Source organism: Bos javanicus, chromosome 20 (genome assembly GCF_032452875.1).
Source record: "Bos javanicus breed banteng chromosome 20, ARS-OSU_banteng_1.0, whole genome shotgun sequence".
Taxonomy (NCBI): Eukaryota; Metazoa; Chordata; class Mammalia; order Artiodactyla; family Bovidae; genus Bos; species Bos javanicus.
The window spans coordinates 5709108-5725591 of record NC_083887.1 but is presented as its reverse complement, the minus strand read 5'-3'; the positions used below and the strand labels follow the sequence as shown (position 1 = coordinate 5725591).

General features: G+C 47.9%; 1 protein-coding gene across 1 annotated transcript in view; it reads right to left on the bottom strand.

The window, feature by feature from the left end:
- Positions 1–3393: 3393 nt before the first annotated feature.
- NSG2 (neuronal vesicle trafficking associated 2) overlaps positions 3394–16484 on the bottom strand; it is a 71151-nt gene continuing 58060 nt past the window's right edge. The window contains exons 4-5 of the mRNA XM_061393243.1: positions 8462–8572; positions 3394–5213 (exon numbers count right to left, since the gene is read on the bottom strand). Coding sequence (XP_061249227.1) covers positions 5022–5213; positions 8462–8572 — 303 coding nt within the window. The 3' untranslated portion in view covers positions 3394–5021. The remainder of the gene's footprint in view (positions 5214–8461; positions 8573–16484) is intronic.

Here is a 16484-nt window from a genome sequence, read left to right as displayed (position 1 = left end):
ACCCTATGAGGGGGAGGGGTTGTTGATAAGTAATTCCAATTTACAAGTGAGAAACCTGAGTCTGAGAGAGACTTACTCAAGATACAGCAGCCACAATTTGTTGAGTGCCTGCTATAGGTAGAACTTTACATATTTCATTGCATTTTTTGCAAAATGAGGCAGATAAAAATTATTATCCCCGTTTTAGAGATGGGAAGCTGCAGCTTAGAGCGAGAAGAAGGGAACCAACAAATGCCACAGAGCCAAGAGGAGCAGAATTTGAATGCCATGCTCCTTCTGAGCTCCTCTGAGCTGTCTTGCCCTCTGCTGCACACCCCACCCCACACCGGACCCAAACCCAGCACAGCACTCACAAGGGCCCTCAAACTGAAGCATAAAGCACCAGTCCACACCTCCAGACACCACTCCCTTGAAGGAGACAGAGAGGCAGAGAAAAGACAAGGACAGATCCAGATGAGAAGGGGCAGGTGTCCGAGAGGGGTGTGGCCATCTCTCCAGGCAACTTGGACTCGTGATCTCTGGGGCTGGGTTCTCTGAAACACATCATTTCTGACAAAAGAGCAGAGTCAGATGAACACCCCGCCATGCCAGACTGCTTCTCATGGCCTTGATGTTGCCATGGAAACCAACCCTTTTCCCTCAGTGGTTCAGGCGTGTTGTTTTTCTAAAGAGACTGTGTTGTGTGCTTGTTGAGTTAGGGACTGAGGATTTCTTTCTCTTCCTCCACAAGAGACCCCCTGGGATTAGAGCACATTGTAGGGGTGGAGATGGGGGAATAAAGTGATTGACAGCAGTTCCCACAAGCGGTCTTTCAATTTGCCAGAAAAATGTACCTTTCCCTCATATCTTCAGACCTGATTGATGGCTGGGATTACCCCAGGCGCCATCCCTGCCTCTCCCCGAAGTGCAGCAACTGTATCATCATTTCTCTCCCTCCCGTCCCCCATCCTGAACCACGAGCCCCAGGGCAGTGGCAGCAGCTTCCTGTGCCTGTTTAACCTTGGGGTCTGGCACTGGCAGCGGGGAGACCTCCCAGCCCTGGGCTGTCTCCCCTTAGCACCTTGGCAACGCAGTTCCCAGAGCCTGGGGGGATGACTCTGGGGTGTCTTCTCTGCACCTTCTGATTTCTCCCTGTCAAAATGCAATGGATCAAGGCTGAGGTCAAAATCGAGTTCCTCCAAAAGCCCCACTGCCACGCTCTCCCTCCTGAGAATGTCCGCCCCAGTTCCCCTTCCTGTGCCCATGTGGAATGTGTGTCTGCCCTTCCCACAGACTGTGAGTGTCTTGAGAGGGGTCCCCACTGCTAGTGAGCAGATTCAAAAGTGCAGAAGCCACAAACAGAGCTTGTTCTATGAACCAAAGAGCTATCTTTACCATTTTCTGTCTTAACCCTTTGTCAGCCAGCAGAGCCCTACAAGATCCCATTCTCCAAAACCCAGAGGAGCTTCCCCCAACCAAACCCCACTTGATTAAACTCTCCTAGAACTAATCTCCCACTCTATGGGTATTTGTGGGAGGACTTAAGCATCCTCCTTTTTTTTTTTTTTTTTTCTGATGAGGAAATTCTGACTCTGCCAGGAATTGCACATAGCCCCAGGGCCTCTCTTCAAACCAGAAATTTCTGCCATGTCTCCAGTCCCTGACATGTGCCCTTCCTTCAGTCACACACTCACAGAGCCTGCTCGTTCCAGAGAAAAGATAGCTTTGGTTTATTTTTTTGAGGCAATGGAGTGGCAAATTCATTTATGACAGAATGTTTGAACATGTGTTCATTTAGTCTTTAGCTGACTCTGTGTAATTGAGAAAAATAGTGGGTGTTTACACACTGGCCGTATGGATGAGGCTGCCTCTGCAAGAGGGAGGCCAGCAAAACAGCCCTGCCTGCCCAGATCCCTGGGCCCTGAAACCACAGTCTAAAGGCTTTGTGGGTGCAGGCGGGGTTGTCTAAGGCCCGCTCGTGCTCAGCAGCCTGTGCAGCCCCGAAGGGCAGGGCTCAGGTGGCCCCTCCTCCTTCCCACCAGCCACGCGTGCACGGCCACCACCCCGGTGCAGCACTGAGCCTGGAGCCTCAGCCTCCAGCTCTGTCCCCAGTTAATCCTGCCCTCTCCCCCAGTGGCCTGCATCCGAGTCTGAGAGGAGTTGTGAACACACACTAGACACTCCCAAAGTGCAGAGAGGAGCTGGTAGAATGGCACCATTGTTGAGACACTGGTATTCAACGTGTGGGTTGGAATCGGCTACCTCCTAATGGCAGGCCTCCTTTGTAGATGAGGCACTGCTCTGAGCTTCTATTCCTTCATCTCAAAGTGGGGGTGATGATCATATGAAGACAGCGATGTTGAGGATGGGGGTACCCAACTCATGAGACTGGAGGAAGAGTTACAGGAACCAGGACGCCCAGAGCACTTAACACTTGGCCTGGAGCAGTAGTTTAGTGTCAGTCGCTCAGTCGTGTCCCACTCTTTGTGACCCACTGGACTGTAGCCCGCCAGGCTCCTCTGTCCATGGATTCTCCAGGCAAGAATGGAGTGGGTTGCCACGTCCTTCTCCAGGGGATCTTCCCGACCCAGGGACTGAACCCAGGTATTGAACCCATTTCTCCTGCATCGCAGGCAGATTCTTTACCATTTGAACTGCGGGGAAGCTCTAATGGTATGTGGCATGTAGCAAGGGGCTGTTAAATGTTTACTATCCTTAACACTCACTGCTGATGCTGATTCGGGTAAAGGATAAGCTAGTTCGCTTTTATAAATGTGACTTGACTTTCTGAGACATGTACCTTGACAGTGTTGCTCTGGGTCTTATAAAAGCAGTCGAAGGGGATAAAGTAGTCACACACACACCTGAGTTTGAATCTCAGCTCATCTGCTAGAGTCCCAGGCATCTCTCCATCCTCCTGAGCCTCAGTGTCTTAATCTGTCAAATGGGTACCAATAATTTCTACCTGCCTAGGTTATAATAAGCTTTAAGTGGGCTCATTATGAAAAGGGTCCACTCATCACCCATCAGCTTCCTCCTCAAACTGTTGGCAAATGGCCAGATGGCACTCTCAGACTCTTCTCATGCCAATGTCTATTTCCACATCTGACTCTACCTTCAGACTTCAGGGGGTGAATACGTGTCATGTGGGGCTGGGTGCCCCATAGCCAGCACAGCCTGGCCCTCTGCAGGTGCTCATCAGATGCTCACAGGATGAAGGATGCTGTGCTGCAAGACAACAGCCAGCTGCATCTGTTGGTCCTTGCCTCTGACCTCAGCATCATCACTGGCGGAGGATCGAGGTCCCCCCACCTCAGTTCCACCCCCAGCCTAACAGGACACCGTGCCCGCTGCATCTTTCCCACCAGGTTCACTGAGCAGAAGATGAAGAAAAATGTAAAGGAAGGTCAAGACTCTCAGACACATCTATCTTTATTTGTTTCCTGTCAGAAAAGTTCAAGAATTACACCAAAAAATACTTCAGCCTCTGCTACCTACTGACAAAAATACACCACAAAATTATAAAGCGCTCAGCAGTTTCGCTAGGGACAATTTGTTATTCCACTTTAGATGACAAATGAATTTACAGGTGACTCGAGGTGACTGGAGGGTGGGGGCGGGGAGAGGAAAAGTCAAATGATAGCTTTTAGCAGAATAGTTTGAGCTATGCTAGTCTCGTTACCCAGCTGTTGTGCAGGATGATTTCAGCATCATAGCAAGCCACTAAAAAAATGCCCTTTAAACGGCCTGTTCAAGCTTCATGGGAAAACAGAATCACATCTCAAATAGCCAACTCTCCCAGCCAGTTCTGGCTCTGCTGGGCCCAGAGCCAACACCACACAGAGGGGTCTCCCCAAAACATTAGTGGGAGAGCTGTGTGGGACTGCCTGATGTGGGTGCAAGGCAATGGGTAGCCTGGGCAATGCCAGCTGTCGCCTCCTGATCAGAAGCTTCTAGAAGCAGATGGGAAAGTTTGGACTATGCCCCTGTCAACACAGTGAAGTGTGCACAAGACGGCCATGGTTCTCAGTTTCCCTTAGACAAAACGACTTAGCATTGCTGAGACCCAGTCGAAAGCCTCCCTGGCTGTCACCTGGTCACGACCCTTCCTGTTCTTCCTGGTCATTACCACTTTGGGAAACAACAAACCAACAAAAATGTTAAACTTGGGTGCTGTGCTTACAGCTCGGTCAAATGCCACCTGCCTGTCCATCCTCTGCCTTCTTCATGCTGCAGTCCCTCCTTCCTCCTCTTTCTACCCCTGCCATCTCCTAGACGTGGGCAGCACCCAGGTGTAGGGCTAGAAACTCAAGAGAAAGGCAAAGAAAGCCTGCCTGCTGTTGAGTGTTCACTTCTATCCTCCGCATCTCCAAACCATGCAGCCCAAGCCCCGCTCTGATGCCCATACAGACAAGTTTATCCTCACTCTGCAAAACACACATGGTTGAGGCTTCTCTCTTTGGGTTGTGCATGTCCCAGCCTTACAAATGCCAAACTCAGTCTTCTTTCTAACTTGACAGTTCCTAACTTTCAGTGTTCCTCCTCTGCAGACCAGAGGCCAATCGAGCAGACTGCCTGCCTCACTCGCATTCTGCACCTTCCAAAGCCTACCCTGAAGCAACCATCTCCCCCAGTCTGAGCAGCCCGGAATGTCTGTGCTCTTCAACACCCTTCAACACACGCCAGATGCAGCCAGTCTACGACTTCCATGTTTGTTTTCTTTCTCTCCTTTCCTGTTTTTAAATTTTCCTAACAAATAATAAGCAGTGGCTTTGAAAATATCTTACATGGAAACAGTCAACACGAAACATGCCTTTGTACATGGGCCTGACTCAGGGACGAATCAACGATACCAAAGGACAAAAAGAAATACTGATTCAGACAACTCCAGCGCACGAGATTTTCGGTGAGCTCCCCCCACCCACCCCGGCCCCACCCCCGCCCCCTTTTCCCAGGAGTACAGTGTTGTCTTGTAACTGGAGCTCGGCTTAGCCAGCGGGGTTCTCCTCCCCACTCCCCATGCTGGCTGGCGGGGGCGGCCTCTAGTGGCCCTGGGTCTTGGGCGGCTTGGGCTCGTGGATGACGGCAGCCGCCGACAGCCACGGCCCGATGGCCCGGGCGGTGCTCTGCTTGGCCACGCTGTAGTGGCTGATGACTGTGTAGAAGCGGCTTCTGGAGCTGGGGTCCTGGGATGAGTAGTAAGCATCCAGGGAGGCCGGGATACAGCGCTTGTGCTGGGGAAGAGAGAGACAGTCAGGAAGAGCTCAGCAAACGCTTCCCACCTGCCCTGCAACGAGGCCATCCCATCTGGGGGCCCCGGCCATCCCCGGCTCACAGCCAGCCGGCAGGGGATGGCATCTGGCCCGGGCCTGGTACTCGTCAGACCTTCCTTCATGTCATCACCATCACCATCATCAAAGCTGCCACCTACAAGAAGACAGAAGAAACTAACCTGATGTTAGAATCGTTTCCAGAGGCGGAGAAGGGGTGAGAGAAATGGGTCAAGGAAATCAAAAGGTACGAGCTTCCAGTTATAAAATGAGTATGTCCTGGGGGTGTAACATACAGCATAGGGACACAGTTAATAATACTGTAGTGGATATTTTAAAGTTGCTAGGAGAGTCGGTCTTAAAAAGTCTTTATTGCAAGAAAAAAATTTGTGACTATGCAGAGTGATGGATGTTGACTTACAGTGGTGATTATTCTGCAGTATTTACAAATATTTAATCACTATGTTGAACTCTTGAAACTAATACAATGTTATATGTCAATTAAACCTCAATAAAAGGAGAAGAAATAAAGGAAGGGAAGGAGGGAGAGAGAAAGAAAGGAAGGAAGAAGAAGGAGGGAAGGAGGGAGGAAATTGATGCCAATACTAATTCAAGGTCAACACCCTCTGCTTACTAACTGCAGGGTCGCAGTGGACACTGTTGATAGGTCTTTGCCTGGCTGATTCACCCATCCCCTAACTGCTTCGCTGGACCACTGCCTGTAGCCAGTTGCTGCCCATTTCTTTTCTTTGATTGGCTATTTATTACTGTGTCTTCTTATATCAAGCCTTGGTTCCTAACAACATATAATTATATATTTGCATTATCCTACAATATCAATCAAATGGTCCCAAAATAACAGCAATATGATGAGTAACAGACTACTGAACGGACTATATCATTTCTCTGCAGCTCTCTGTGTCCTTAGAATATATTCCACTGAGGGCATAGAGTCAATATAGTGTATTAAACAGTCATTTGGAGCAATTACTTTCTTGGCAAGTTTAGTCCTCAACTTGATATACAGCTGGATTTTAACTTGGTTTTAATTTTAGGAAAAAATTTTTTTTTAATTTAGTTTTTACAAACATGTCAAACATTGACAGGCACCCAGGACAAATGCTTATCAAGACAAAGGCAGAGAAGCCTCGCTTCTCATGGTTCCTTCTGTTCCCTCCCTGCCCACCTGACTCAATGTATTTCTGTTATTGTTGTGGTTTTAATTTATCCTTCCAGAATTTCTTTCTGAAAATATAAGCAAACATCATTCACACTCCCTTTTCTCACTCAAAACCAGCATCTTTTGTTCTTCACTCTTATCCCAGAGGGTGTTCTCTCTCCATGTCTGGAGACCCCCTCACTCACTGTCACAGGTTGTTCGGGGTTTCATATGCAGACACACCCTAGTTTATTCCACTGTCTCCTACTGACATCCCAACACCGATAGTGGTTGCTAGTCTTTCCGAACCCCAGGTTCTAACGTCCAAGGAGGTCATCTTAGGAAGTCATGTGGCAGAACCAAAAGACATGTGTTTTTAAGGCAGAACAGTCCCTGTTTGATTCCCTCACTTTGGAACGTAACAGCAGTGATGTCTTAGAAAACTCTAAAGACAGAATGCTCTTAATCTCCGTTTCCTCAGATGCAAAATGGGGGCAATGAAACCTCCTTTTCAGAATGGGTGGACAGCTCAACTGAGATACTACTTATGAAAATAGCCTAGGAAGGAAGGTGACATCTAATTGGTACTCAGTAAGTGGTAACTTATCAACATTCATTTCAACTCTGAACTAGATTCTAGCTTTATTACCTCTAATAGTTATTGCCAGCCCATTCTCTAGCAGGCCCTTTGCTGTCTTGATTTTACTTAAATTCTTTCCAAGATCCCGTGGGCAGACATCATTGGTGCCCACTGCAGGCGAGACACCCGAGGCTCAGAGGGGTGGGGGAGGGCTGGAGGTCATGCAGCCAGTTCTGTCTTTCAAGGCAAGGCATGCAATCAGAGTGGGGAGGAGGCGGCCCAGCTGCAAGATGGGGAGGCCACCTCAGAAGTTCTGTTCCCTGTCTTCACATCTCTGCAGGGACAAGGAATCAGCCATTAAACCAGGATCACCCCAAGGTGCAGTCTTCTGGAGATGGAACGAGGAGTTCTCCCCCACTTCTGACTCGTAGTCCAAAGCCAGCCTGCCTCCCTTCCCCACACTCTGGAGGGCACCCTCCATTGCCTACTGGCGCCCAAGTGCTTCCTGGAAGCCTGAAAACTCCCTGCCACACGTAGGACTTTTTTATTGTGATTTTATAATTTCACATCAAAATGTATTGTAAATATACAGTATTTTAGAGAGTGAAAATAATTTTAGATTGCCACCATGGATTGTGCTTTGGTGTTACTTCTATATTTCTTTGCACTTTTTTTTTTAAAACATATTTCAATTCCTTGATTGAATGCATAAAGTTTTCTTTTTTCTTGAGGTATACTTGATTTATAATACTTTGTAAGTTTCAGGTGTATAACAACAGGAGTCACAATTTCTAAAGGTTATACTCCATTCATAGTAGTTATAAAATATTGTCTCTACTCCCTGTGCTGTACAATGTATCATTATAGCTTATTATTTCATATACAGTAGTTCAAACGTCTTAATCCTCTACCTCTATCTTGCCTTTCTCCACTTCCCTCTCCACACTGGTAACTGAAGTTTGTTCTCTATGTCTGTGAGTCTGTTTCTTTTATGTCGTATTTACTAGGCTGTTGTATTTCTTAGATTCCACATATAAGTGATATCATACAGTATCTGTATTTCTCTGTCTGACTTATTTCACTTAGTATAATGCCCTTCAAGTTCATCCATGCTGCTGTAAGTGGCACATTTTCATTCTTCTTTATGGTTGAGTAGTATTCCATTGTGTGTATAACAGGTATAAAACATGTGTGTATACACATCACACGCATGTGACATCTTTATTCATTCAGCATTGATGGACACTTAGGTTGCTTTTATGTCTTGATATAAATAGTGCACTGTTATCAACATTGGAGTGCATATATCTTCAAATTAGTGTTTCCATTTTCTTCAGACACATATTACATTTTAAACAATTTGCAGAGAGGTGACCATACCCAGAATTTCGATGCCAATGAAAAGAGGTTGACCCTCTAACTGAAGTTGATGGTCACCGGGAGCCGCTCCCCTGCCAGAAGCCCCTTCCTTACCTTGTAGACAAATCCCTCTGGGCAGCTGTGGTCGTAAGTGAAGGCTTTGTAAACCACCAGGAACACGATGCAGGCGAGGAAAGCTAGGGCCAGGCTGACGAGGATGGTGACCTGGAGAAACACAGGACAGAAGGCTCCAGCCTCAGCTTGCCTGCTTTCTGTCCACACATGGAGCCTTCAAAACCTGGAGCTGGTAGGAAGCCTGGTATGTTAGAAAAGGTAGGGGGTGACCAGGGACCCCAAGAACCAGCTCAGTCTCAGCTCCGTCACCAACCTGCAATCTTTGAGCCTTGGTGTCCGTCTTCCAATATTCTTGGAGGCTCCGTCTTGGCCCCATGTGTGAGGTCCACGCCCCTCCCCATGTACTTTCCCTGTTGATTTTGTATAGGGGTTGATCATCAAGCGATCACTTCTAGCAGTTCTGCCTTTGATCACCACCTCCCTGCCACTACTGAGTTCCAGTCTCAGATATCAAAGCTTGTTCTACCTCCACTTGGATGCCCAATACTCACCTGAATTGCATTCTCAAACCCCTGCTCCCCTCCCATCCAGCTCCACCCAACTTTCCCCATCTCAGAAAATGTCAACGCTACCTTTGCAGTCACTCTGGCCAAAGAATTTGAAGTTCTCTCTGACTCTCTCTTCCTCACGCTCTACATCCCAGCCACCAGCAGAAGCTATCATTTCTGCCTCCCAACACACGCCTCATGGAATCACTTCTTACGCTCTCAGGCAGCTCCACCGGGGCCAGAGCCATCATCACCCCTCACCCGCGGGACTGCAACTGCCTTCTAACTAGTGGCCTCCTCGGCCCCGACGTGCGTTCACACAGTAACCTGAGAACCCCACTCAAAATCCAAGTCAAGGCACATCCCCTTTCTGCTCAGAAGCATCTAATGGTCTCCACAATTGCTCACAATGAAAGCCCAGCTCTTGATCATTATCAACAAGCTTTAAAAAAATACACCACCAAACAAACTGAAGGCACCATCAGGCTTTACTAGAAAGGATGGAGTGGCTGATTCCAGAGGCACCTTCAGGTCTGCACTGGCCCCATGTCGCCACCTGTGTACAAAGTGGTGGGGCGACCACCCCGATGCTGCGCTCTGGGTGCTATACACAGAGCCAGCACCTGTGGACAAAGTGGGGGGGCGACCACCCCGATGCTGGGCTCTGGGTGCTATACACAGAGCCGGCACCTGTGGACAAAGTGGGGGGGCAATCGCCCTGAAGCTGGGCTCTGGGCATTATACACAGAATTTTTTTCTACATTACTTTCAAAGCTGGTAGCCTTTTGAGTCAGTTGACCTAGAAATATGGCAGAATTCCTGTCATAGAGAAAAGGCTTATTTTGATTTGGAAGAAAAATAAAATCATCTTGGGGTGGCAGGTGTGGGGAGGTCCCTATCCCATCTCCTTCCCACCTCAGGCCATGGTTTATAAGGACAAGAGGAGATGGGATTCTGCATTGCTCCCAAAGGAGTTGTATGTTAGCAGCCATAAATCCTGAAAGGAAGGAATCTGAAGTGGAAAAGAGGAAGATGGATGTGGGATGCAGTCATCTGAATCCTATGGGCAGACACTGTCCATGAAATTCCTCTGCATGTGGGTATGAGGTTTCAGGTTAGTGGACTATTGTGATATAAGAAACATATCTATTTGGTCTTGTTCCCAGTTCCTGGCACGGAGTTAAAACCCATATAATTTCCTACGTGATAAGAGTAGGGTAGCAGCATCTTTTGTTCTAATATTTAGTTTTTGTGCCCAGTTCCTGAAATAATTCCAATTCATAAAAGTGAAAGGAGCAACTTTTATTATTCATAACAACCCCTTTCAACTATACCTGAGTTAACGCTCTGTTATGTTATGAGGTGACTTTTGGAAGGCCCCTAAGGCTGGGGAAGGAACCACTGACAGGAGGCTTGTAACTTAACTGCCTCCCTCACCTCAGAGGCAAGAAAGAGGGGCTGGAGATCAAAGTAACCACCTTAATAAATCATGAAGGCTCCAGAACCCTAACTGAAGGGCTCAAAAACCTTCCAGTCTGGTGAACAAGAACACATCATGCCTCTGAGGGGGGTGCACCCCAAACTCCACTGGGACAGGAACTCCTTGCTCAGGAGCCTTCCAGCCCTTGCTCCATGTATCTCCTGGGCTGGCTGTTCATGTGTATCATTTAATATCCCTCACAATAAATCAGTAACAGTAAGTAAAGTGCTCTCCTGGGGTCTGTGAACCATTCTAGCAAATCATTGAGCCTGAGGAGGAAGTGGTGGAGAGGCCCAGTTTATAGCCTGAGATTTGCGAGTGGCATCTGAGTGGATGCAGGCTTGTGGGACTGAGCCGTTGACCTGTGGGGTATGTGCTAATGTAGGGCAGTTAATGTCAGAGTTGAGTGAAGTTGTAGGGAATTCAGTCAGCCTCCACCAAGAATTGGAGAATCGCATGGTGTGGGAAAAACCACACATTTGGTGTCAGAATCAAGGGTACAGAGAAAAAGTATTTTTCCCTTTTATATGGTGACAGGTGAAATTCATTTCTAATGACTGTCCACACGATGTGCTGTCCGCCCTCTCCACTGACATCCCAAGCTCTCTGCTGCAGCCTGTTGCTCACTCATCAGCCTCCTGGCCAGGACCGGGGTGGTGGCAACAGAGGGGTGAGATGGTACAGTGGGCAGACTGGAGTCCCCCAGCAAGTTGTGGAAAGAGAGAGAGATCAGAGGCCAGAACATGGAGCAAGAGCTGCCTCAAAGACGCATATCCCCCTTGCTATGCTAAGCTGCTACAGTCGTGTCCGACTCTGTGCAACCCCATAGACGGCAGCCCACCAGGGTCCTCCGTCCACAGGATTCTCCAGGCAAGAATACTGGAGTGGGTTGCCATTTCCTTCTGCAGATTCCCAATAACCAGTGCATAAAAGGTAATTAAATGGATACCATAATTCACCATCGGCCAGACCAAAAAATTAAAGGAAAAAGTTTTAATCTTATGTCTGATTAAAGATCAGTTCAGTTCAGTTCAATCGCTCAGTCGTGTCCGACTCTTTGCGACCCCATGAATTGCAGCACGCCAGGCCTCCCTGTCCATCACCAACTCCCGGAGTCCACCCAAACCAATGTGCATCGAGTTAGTGATGCCATCCAGCAATCTCATCCTCTGTTGTCCCCTTCTCCTCCTGCCCCCATCCCTCCCAGCATCAGGGTCTTTTCCAATGAGTCAACTCTTCTCATGAGGTGGCCAAAGTGTTGGAGTTTCAGCTTTAGCATCGGTCCTTCCAATGAAAACCCAGGACTGGTCTCCTTTAGGACGGACTGGTTGGATCTCCTTGCAGTCCAAGGGACTCTCAAGAGTCTTCTCCAACACCACAGTTCAAAACCATCAATTCTTCAGCGCTCAGCTTTTTTCACAGTCCAACTCTCTCATCCACACATGACTACTGGAAAAACCAAAGCTTTGACTAGACGGACTTTTGTTGGCAAAGTAATGTCTGTGCTTTTGAATATGCTATCTAGGTTGGTCATAACTTTCTTCCAAGGACTAGGCCTCTTTTAATTTCGTGGCTGCAATCACCATCTGCAGTGATTCTGGAGCCCCAAAAAATAAAGTCAGCCACTCTTTCCACTGTTTCCCCATCTATTTCCCATGAGTGATGGGACCGGATGCCATGATCTTCGTTTTCTGAATGTTGAGCTTTAAGCCAACTTTTTCACTCTCCTCTTGCACTTTCATCAGGAGGCTCTTTAGCTCCACTTCACTTTGTGCCATAAAGGTGGTGTCATCTGCATAGCTGAGGTTATGGATATTTCTCCCGGCAATCTTGATTCCAGCTTGTGCTTCTTCCAGCCCACTGTTTCTCATGATGTACTCTGCATAGAAGTTAAATAAGCAGGCTGACAATATAGAGCCTTGACGTACTCCTTTTCCTATTTGGAACCAGTCTGTTGTTCCATGTCCAGTTCTAACTGTTGCTTCCTGACCTGCATATAGGTTTCTCAAGAGGCAGGTCAGGTGGTCTGGTATCCCCATCTCTTTCAGAATTTTCCACAGTTTATTGTGATCTACACAGTCAAAGGCTTTGCATAGTCAGTGAAGCAGAAATAGATGTTTTTCTGGAACTCTTGATTTTTTTATGATCGAGCTGATGTTGGCAATTTGATGTCTGATTCCTCTGCCTTTTCTAAAACCAGCTTGAACATCTGGAAGTTCATGGCTCACCTATTGCTGAAGCCTGGCTTGGAGAATTTTGAGCATTACTTTACTAGCATGTGAGATGAGTGCAACTGTGTGGTAGTTTGAGCATTTTTTGGCATTGCCTTTCTTTGGGATTGGAATGAAAACTGACATTTTCCAATCCTGTGGCTGATGCTGAGTTTTCCACATTTGCTGGCATATCGAGTGCAGCACTTTCACAGCATCATCTTTCAGGATTTGAAACAGCTCAACTGGAATTTCATCACCTCCACCAGCTTTGTTCCTAGTGATGCTTTCTAAGGCCCATCTGACTTCACATTCCAGGATGTCTGGCTCTAGGTAAGTGATAACACCATCGTGATTATCTGGGTTGTGGAGCTCTTTTTTGTACAGGTCTTCTGTGTATTTTTGCCACCTCTTCTTAATATCTTTGCTTCTGTTAGGTCCATACCACTTCTGTCCTTTATCAAGCCCATCTTTGCATGAAATGTTCCCTTGGTATCTCTAATTTTCTTGAAGAGATCTCTAGTCTTTACCATTCTGGTGTTTTCCTCTATTTCTTTGCAGTGATCGCTGAGGAAGACTTTCTTGTCTCTTCTTGCTATTCTTTGGAACTCTGCATTCAGATGCTTATCTTTCCTTTTCTCCTTTGCTTTTCACTTCTCTTCTTTTCACAGCTATTTGTAAGGCCTCCCCAGACAGCCATTTTGCTTTTTTGCATTTCTTTTCCAAGGGGATGGTCTTGATCCCTGTCTCCTGTACAATGTCACGAACCTCCGTCCATAGTTCATCAGGTACTCTGTCTATCATATCTAGTTCCTTAAATCTATTTCTCACTTCCACTGTATAATCATAAGGGATTTGATTTAGGTCATACCTGAATGGTCTAGTGGTTTTCCCTACTTTCTTCAATTTAAGTCTGAATTTGGCAATAAGGAGTTCATGATCCGAGCCACAGTCAACTCCTGGTCTTGTTTTTGTTGACTGTATAGAGCTTCTCTATCTTTGGCTGCAAAGAATATAATCAATCTGATTTTGGTGTTGACCATCTGGTGATGTCCATGTGTAGAGTCTTCTCTTGTATTGTTGGAAGAGGGTGTTTGCTATGACCAGTGTGTTCTCTTGGCAAAACTCTATTAGCCTTTGCCCTGCTTCATTCCATATTCCAAGGACAAATTTGCCTGTTACTCCAAGTGTTTCTTGACTTCCTACTTTTGTATTCCAGTCCCCTATAATGAAAAGGACATCTTTTTTGGGTGTTAGTTCTAGAAAGTCTTGTGGGTCTTCATAGAACCGTTCAACTTCAGCTTCTTCAGCATTACTAGTTGGGGCATAGGGTAGGATCACCTTGATATTGAATGGTTTGCATTGGAAACGAACAGAGATCATTCTGTCATTTTTGAGATTGAGATATCCCCCTTAGGTCCCTCAAAGATAGTATTTGACTCGCACAGAGTCAGACACGACTGAAGCGACTTAGCAGCAGCAGTAGCAGTACAGGGACAGGAGTACCCAAGACCACTGCCCAACGCTGAGGACCTAGGAATACTCAGTGAGCAGACGTTTGGAATAAAGAATTTTAAATGCTCAGTCTTCCCAGTAACCAACAGGTAGAAATAGCCTGAATGTCTATCAACCAATAAATGGATAAACAAACTGTGGTCCATCTGTACAACAGAATATTATTCAGCTATAAAAAGGAATGAAGTTCTCATACAAGTGTGGGTGGGCTTTGAAAACATGCTAAATGAAAGGCCACATACTTTATGGTTCCAATTATATAAAATATCCAGATAAATAATTCCATAGAGACAGAGTGCAGACTGCTGGTTGCCAGGGGGCATGGGAGATGACTGCTAACGGGGACAGCGTCTCCTTTTGGGGTACTAAAGCATTTCAGAACTAGATGGAGGTGATGTTGCCCAACGCTGTGAATGTACTCAGTGCCACTGGAGTTTTTACTCTAATGCTCTTAACTTTACGTCATGTGAATTTTACCTCAGCTTTTTGCTTTCTTTGGCTGCTCCGGGTCTTACTTGCAGCACATGGGATCTTCAGTCTTTGTCGTGGCATGTAGGGTCTTGTTTCCTGACCAGGAATCAAACTCAGGCACCCTGTACTGGGAGTGTGGAATCTTAGCCACTGAGCCACCAGGGAATTTGTCCTACCTCAACTTTAAAATACATGCCCCGAGCTCTGGCTGATTCTGTCAAAGGGACCTTAAGCTCCTGCAAGCACCCCATCACCTGAACTCCCCCAAGACTGGGACAGACATGCTCAGAGGCAACTCCACGGACGTGCAGACCTTGAACTTGCAAAGAAAAAGTCGAGAGCTTTTGCCCACCCTGCCACCACCACCAGCCTGATGCAGGGTCTGGGAGAACACGCGGACAGCCCCCCATCCTAATGGCCACATGCAGCTCCAGCCTCTGCCTGAGCAGAGAACTGGGCCTCTCTGTGACTCAGGAGCAGGGCAAGACTCCAGCTCAGGCGTCTCCGGTGGGTCTGGTCCCCGGCAGCCCGGTGAAGCTGCTGGGACCTGGAGCAGGGCCCTGCAGGCTGGCTGTGGGACAGGTTCCCTTACAGTGGGTTTCTTTTTGTGTTTGGGTTGGTGGGGGGGTGCTCTTTCATTCCTAACAGCCCTGAGCTAGCAGCCCCCCCCCCCCCCCAGCAGGGGCAGTGTCTGATTCACCACAGCACTCAGGCTTGACTGGCAGAGCACAGCACATGTTTCTGGAAAAGGAAAAGAGAGGGAGGGAAAAATGGAGAGAGGGAGGATCCTAAAGAATCCAGGGCTGATGCCTGGACGGCCACCAACCGGTGCGTTCTGATTTATCAGGTCAGGGACAGTGGGCCCAAGACGCTCTCCAGGTGACTTTAGTGTACATCCAGACAGGAGAACCACTACTCCAGGATGACTAGGTCTGAGGCTTCTGGAGCTTAGAATCACCTGGGTAGTGCTTTAAACAATCCTGATCTTCCGGCTCCATCCAGCCCAACTACATCAGAGTTCCATGGTGTTTGCCATGTGCAGGCAAGTGTCGAGAAGAGTCGGCACAGAGAGAGACGGAGGCGTGTATGTGTGACCACAGGAGTCAAGGGTCTGATGCTGACTGGGACGCCAGGAGCACAGCCCACCCCGGGGATTCTACCAAGCAAGGCTAACTTCCGCCATGCATTCCACAGCCCATACTGAGGGGGATGGGAGGCCGTTTTAGGCAAAGATAAGTCTGCCTCCCCACACTGAACCTTGGTAACTTCTGAAACAACTCGAGGGCAGTCATCCCTTAGGGGCCTGTGGAGGTCAGAGAGGTCAGGGCTGTGAGCTGGGTACCAGTCTTCGCTCAAGGCCTCACAGGCCACAGGGCGAGGGAGAGGTGGGCCCGAGGACACAGGCACTTGGAACACAAGGGTGGCACCATGGTGGGGTGCAGCCCGGGGGGCGGCTGGACCTAACCAACCTGAGGGTGGGGGATCAAGGAAAGCCTCCTGGGGGAGGCGACTCCGGGAATGACTTCAGGGAAGAATGCCAGGACAGGGGAGGAAGAAGGGTCTGAGCAGAAGAAGCCACATCTGCCATAGAGCAGACTGGAGCTGTTCTAGAAACATCATATGGCTTGTCATGGCTGGTCCAGAGGATGCAGTGAGGGAGAGATGGGCCTGGGGCAGTGGGCGGGTAGGAGAGAATAGGTAAAGAAGGACCAGGCTAAAACTTAGGCTTTAGCTCCAGGCTGACAGAGAGCCCCTTAAGGTTTTAAGCAGGAAAGTGACAGGATCAGAAAGATGGTAAAGGAGGGAAGTGAACACAGAGGCATATATAATTTGGGAGG